Source organism: Semicossyphus pulcher, unplaced genomic scaffold (genome assembly GCF_022749685.1).
Source record: "Semicossyphus pulcher isolate SPU_LCO1_2020_fin unplaced genomic scaffold, fSemPul1.0.p SCAF_6, whole genome shotgun sequence".
NCBI lineage: Eukaryota > Metazoa > Chordata > Actinopteri > Labriformes > Labridae > Semicossyphus > Semicossyphus pulcher.
The window spans coordinates 12,477,667-12,483,666 of NW_027211737.1; the positions used below are offsets into that span (position 1 = coordinate 12,477,667).

Here is a 6,000-nt window from a genome sequence, read left to right on the forward strand (position 1 = left end):
AATAAATATCAATTGAATTGTTTCATGAGCTCTTTTGTTAGTGTATTCTGTGTAATGTACTGGATCTCCCACAGTGTGTAGCCTATATTGTAATGATACCCTAACATGCAGCGCATATGGAACACCAGATGCGGGCGAATTAATGATTATCGTCATGGGTTAATCCTGTTTCCTGTATCCTAACACACTGGATTCTGGCACTCAGACAGATAAGAAGTGTGTGTGTATTTGTATTTGTGTGTCTGCATACTGGTGGTGTAGGGCTGTGATGATGAGGATGATACATCCTATCCCCATTAGTGTTAGCCTAGATCTGTCAGAGCCTTGTTGGGTTACTGGCTGGCAAATTCTCAACCCTGAGGAACAATGGGACGGGCTTAACACACATAAATGCAAACGCACACACACACACACCCTTTTGCATATCTTCTCAAGACAAAACTGTCTCTCTGTCTCACACACAAACCCAGCTGTACCTGGAAGTTCTCATCAGAACACACTGTCAATCTAGCACAAACACACACACAAACACACTTTCATCCTCACCCAGCAGTGTTAGAGTCTGCCTTTTTGCCTTCAGTTATTGTAGCACAGTTTTGATCGACATCTTATTCTTCACTCTGAAGCTGCATTTCGGGTTGCCCCCTGTTTTACCTCAGTCAGGCAATAATAGAGACGGCTCAGTTAGCAGCCGAGTGATTCTTCCCTTTCTCTAACTCTGCTGACGTCGTTATTGTGATCCGAACACACCAAAGACCATCAACCCAAATATCTGATTATGCAGCGCTGCTTCCTCCTCATTATAAAAGTGTTTTCCACGGTGGAGATCAATGCCGAACTGAGTTGTGTTGAACTGAGACTCAGATCGGAGCTGTTGGGAGCAGAGGGAGTGTTCATCATTCGGCTAATTTGACTGCGTGCCCAATTTTTATTCCAAATCATTCACTCACAACAACTTTGTTTACTCTGGGACATTATGAACCACCTTGTAGAAGTACTTTGATGTGCATCTTCTTTTAATTGTGTCTCGCACTGTAACAACACTTTGTTTTATTACCTGTCTTGTGCAGCTCCCCCTCTGCTGTAGCTAAACTCAAGGCTGTCCTCCTCGTGCTGTGGAGCTGCTTCGACCAGACATTTTCCCCTCTCCTTCATGGACTTTTAACGTTGCTTCTAATTAATATCTCTGTCATTAATTTGCTGTGACACATGGCCTCCTCCACCCAACCACCCACCCATCCAACAAACCAGCCAGCCAGTTACATTCAAGCCCTAAAGCGCCACTTAGTCTAAGCACCAAACTGCGGGGAGGAGAGCCACTGTAGCGTACAGCTCATGCAGTTTTAGTGTCTTTTTGTTTGTTTCTGAGCATTTCTCTTCCATTTATCTTTCCTGTCTCTCCTCCTAACCCTCCTAACCCTCTCACGTTGGGGGCAGGAGTTTGCTGCTATTATCGCCGCTCATCCTGACGGCACAGAGTGCACTTTTCTCAGATACAAGACTGCCGTTCTCATTCTGCGCTACCCAGAAAGCCTTTCACATAGAGCAGCTATTTTCTCAATGATTGGTGTTGATAAAGTGTCTCGCCATTACGTCAACGCTCACAGGGAGGGATTATTGTTCAGCCTTCATTTCTGATGGTGAGATGATGATGATGATGTCGGTCCGGTGATGGTTGCCCTTGGTTTCTTGTGTTCCTCTGCGTCCCTTGATATATTTTTAAAGCCGTCTGTGTTTTCATAAAGGAGAGAGAAAACACAAGAAGTTTCAAGGATAACCTCATAATAAGCGCACTGTTGAATTATTCATTGTATTATATTAAATTGCTGTTCAACAATTGACACAACATTTATCATGAAAGTGAAAAAAGGTTGGAAATGTTCCAGCTTCAGGAGACACAAGCGTCCTGCTCCATTATACTGATACAACTGGCTTCACTTATATCTACATAGATTTATTTGTTGCTTTATTGCAGGGCCTGTTTTTCTTGTCTGTTTCATTTCATGTTGTAATACATCGAGTTACATGATTTAAGCAGATTTAAGAAGGGGTTTGAAATCTTCAGCTGCAATTTAAAGGAAGGAGGAACAATAAGGAGCCATCTTATTTTTCAAACTTTTCTTACCTCATATGTCAAATGTCAAATAGTCGATGTTATCAGATGTACTTTTGTGTGTGCAAGGCACGATTTGCAGAGTTCCTGTATGTGTTCTTTTCAATTGAGGGTGCTTTCCCATTAGGTACGATTGCTTCGTATCGTACCCGAGTACGATTGCCCCCATCCTCTCCCCCACCGGTCAGCTTTCACATTAGTAATTTGGTTCCGTACCTGAGTACACTTGCGGTAGGACTCCGACGCAGAAGGTGGCGGTAATACACCTCAAAAACAAGGAGAAGAAGAAAAGTATCATCAACTACCATCAAAAACGTGAGAATCGCATGATCCCAAGCCCACACAATGGAGTCGACCTTCGCACTATGCCTACTATTATTCATATTTTGAAGAAAATCTCAAGAACAACCCTCTCATCTACATTCCTACGGTATCAGCCATGGCTGTGCAGTTCAGAGGATGAGATCGGCCGTGCTTTCACATCAGATGCGGACCGTACACATGAACCGTACTCGAGACCACCTTTTCAAGTGGACCCGGATATGGATCAACAAACCGTGCCCGAGTACAGTACACAGTGTTCACACTAATCAAACGAACCGGACTATGGGGTCAAGTGTAGTCGGATCCGGGCCCTGGGCCCTAATGTGAAAGCACACTAAGAAAGTGGATCTCTGGTGTAAAAAAAAAAAAGTGAATCAGAGGGACAAGAGCAGGAAAGGGAGCTTCAATTGATTATGGTACCAATGGTAGCATGACTTGAACTAACAGGAGTGGCAGCTCCACTAGCAGCTCCTTCACTGGACATCCTGTGTCTGCAGAATAGCTTTGGAGAAACACTGATTTTAACCAAAAGTTTTATTTTGTGTTTTTGATGGTTTTAATAACCAGGTCCATTTGTTTTTCACAAGAGCAGACTTCTGCAGATAATTCGGCTTCTGATCAAATGTCAAAACTATGAACACTGAAGGAATCCTGACGCAAAAACAAGCTTAGCTCCTAAAATCAACCTAAGCTAATGTTAGCTGGACTCTTCAGACCGCTGCCATTATGATGATACCCTGCAAACAGGCAGGATCTCCCAGCCCTTACTGAGAAGGATCTTTTTCATAAAGCTTCATGATTATAACGGTTATTTATACAACAGTTAGGTCCGACTAAGCAATCTGATTGGATAAGAGGCATTCCGTGAGTGCTGACATAGAGCACAACGTCACTGGGACTTTTCACTCTGTGTATCACTCCGCCTCTGTTCTGAATACTGTTAATTAACGTTACAGCAGGCTGTGTATGTCAACAGTGATGAAGCTGGTACCTCTGAGTCACACAGCAGACTCTTATTCCACTGGTTGCTTGCTAAACTGAAACATACCGTAGAATTTACATCATAGAAAGCAGCTGCTCTGTGGTAACTTTTCAACATAAACAAAGTAGACAGAGGGCAGGAGAATGTTTGGGTTGCTTGGCAACAAAAGTCCAGTTTCAGTTAAGTTGTGGAACCAGTTGAGAAGGTGGAACAAAAAAGAATCTGTTGTTGATTGTTGCTGTTTACTACAATTTTCCGCTTGTATAACTGTTGTATAAAAGCAATAACACACTCCAGGTTGTGATGTTGTTCTGAATATCAGCACGCGTGCCTCAGCCGCATCACAGCAGTGCTGATGTTCAGTACAACATCACTCCATGGTATTGCCTAAATGTGATGCAGCTTTGTATAAGTGAGCCAAACAGAGTGGACACACAGTGATGGGTTTTCCCACCATGAGTTAGTGGACAGTGGCTTTGGCCTCAGTGTATTTTTAACCACTGATGGATCAGACTGAGAGGATAGTACGTACTGGCCAGAGAGCAGCAATAATTAATGATGGTTTTTATAGAAAGCACATAACTCTTGTTCATGTGCTCTTATAGCTGCTGTTTCATCCTCTCATACTTCTGATTCTTCTTGGTAGGTTATTTGTTCCTCTTCCTCTCATGCCTCTCTAACCCCGTCTGCTCTGTCTCCCCAGGTTCAGGAAAATGTCTTTGCTGAGTTTAACCACCAGGAGCTACTTGAGTTCTACAACAAGGTCTGTTTTTTCGAGTGTGTGAGTGCTTGTGTGTGTGTGTGTGTGTGTGTGTGTGTGTGTTTGTGCAGGTACATGTTTGTTCCACTTTGATGTCACATTGTATACATGTCTTTGTGTTTCTTTGCCTATCCTCCATGTTTCATTTCATCCTGATTGGCAGGCATTGCCTTACAAAGCCCATGTGCCGGCCTGTCTGTTTCATTCTTTGATACAATTTGTTGCCACCTTCTCTCTTATCTTTCTCTTCTTTTACCTTTTCATGTGTGTGTGTGTGTGTGTGTGTGTGTGTGTGTGTGTGTGTGTGTGTGTGTGTGTGTGTGTGTGTTGGTTTCTTTTGTGTACTACTTTTTTTCCCCAAACACTCAACCTTGTCTCTTCTCTCTTCCAGCTTGAAATTGTGCAAGGCCAGTTGGATTCCCTGACTTGATGCCTGGTGCTCTTTGTACAAGCACACAAACAAACAAACAAACACAACACACACACACAGGTTTTGGCATCTATGCCAGCTGTTCGAGGCCTGGCAATTGCATACTTGTTATGATTTATTATAGAAAAAGTTCAAACGTTTTGTATGAGTTGCTTTTCTTTTGCTGTGATCCAGGCTTGTGCTCATCTTTACTTAAAGACACAACGTGATATGTCTGTTAAATGTCTTCATCGAGGACCTTTGTCAGCATAAACATTACTGAAACACTTTCTAAGTAACATTTCTCTATACTGTACTATGTTTAATTAACTTGTTAATTAGTTATAAAAGATGTAAAGACAGGAAGTGCAGATCGTCAGTGAACTTCCAATGTCATGTAACCTCTTACTAAAAGAAGGTCAAAGGAAATGAAATGTAATTCTGAGCTGAAACAAACATTTTGTAACTCTGAGAATAAAATAGCGTCAGTGGCATTTTAATAAATCGTGAAGTGGAGGTGAAATCCGTCCAAGCTGTTGTTGTTTAGTGAAGGCTCATTATTTCTCATTAAGACAAACCTGGACTTCTGCTTCAACAGATGGGAGGTTTGGGAGGCACACACCTTCAGTGTGTGTGTGTGCATGCGTGCGTATGTGTGTGTGTCTGTGTGTGTGCACTCGTGCATGTGTCAGCATGTCGATGGGTGCATGAGTATATCTTTTTTTGTGCCTCTGTGCTTACCTGTGTGTGTGTGTGTGTGTGTGTGTGTGTGTGTGTCTTGTCCTCTGTTCTTTGAAGAAGCTCCCTGATTCCCCGGTGGTTTTCATTCTGCTTGGAGTCTACTGGTTAGATTATTATTATTTATTATATTGGTTATTTTAGGCTCATTTTTAATCAAAATGACACATTCTTTTCATAATATGTGTATAATATGTATATAATGTAAATAATATGTAGAAAATGTATATAATATGCAATATATTTTGTCACACAATGCTGGGAAGTAACAGTCATCAGCGCGTCTCATCGGTGTTTACTGTTGCTAGGTTACGAAAGTTGTCTGCCGTTACTTTCATGAAATTTTACAAAGAAACCATAAAAAGTATGTAAAGGAATCGTGTCCTGACATCAGCAGCAGCTCTACAGTACACCTGGAAATTCTACCCTTGAAAAAATGAAGCTGATATCTGAAGTCCCGCCCCTTCTTGATTTTGATTGGTCGGTGAGGGATAGGTGACATTGACTTAACTTGGATCCAACTCACATCGCGCCAAACCCGCTTTATCGGCACTTGCTGCTAATTCTTTCTTCTTCTCTTGTTATTTAATGGCGGTTAGCAAACAGATATCACATCCACATTACAACCAGGCACCAATGGAAAAAATATGTTTTTAAGATGAGATAATAGTTGC

The 6,000-nt window shown here is 42.0% G+C and overlaps 1 protein-coding gene across 1 annotated transcript in view; it reads left to right on the plus strand.

Moving 5' to 3' along the window:
• The window catches only part of commd10 (COMM domain containing 10), a 73,055-nt gene extending 67,944 nt beyond the window's left edge, over positions 1–5,111 (plus strand). The window contains exons 6-7 of the mRNA XM_069683415.1: positions 4,123–4,182; positions 4,571–5,111. Coding sequence (XP_069539516.1) covers positions 4,123–4,182; positions 4,571–4,609 — 99 coding nt within the window. The 3' untranslated portion in view covers positions 4,610–5,111. The remainder of the gene's footprint in view (positions 1–4,122; positions 4,183–4,570) is intronic.
• The last annotated feature ends 889 nt before the right edge of the window (positions 5,112–6,000 follow it).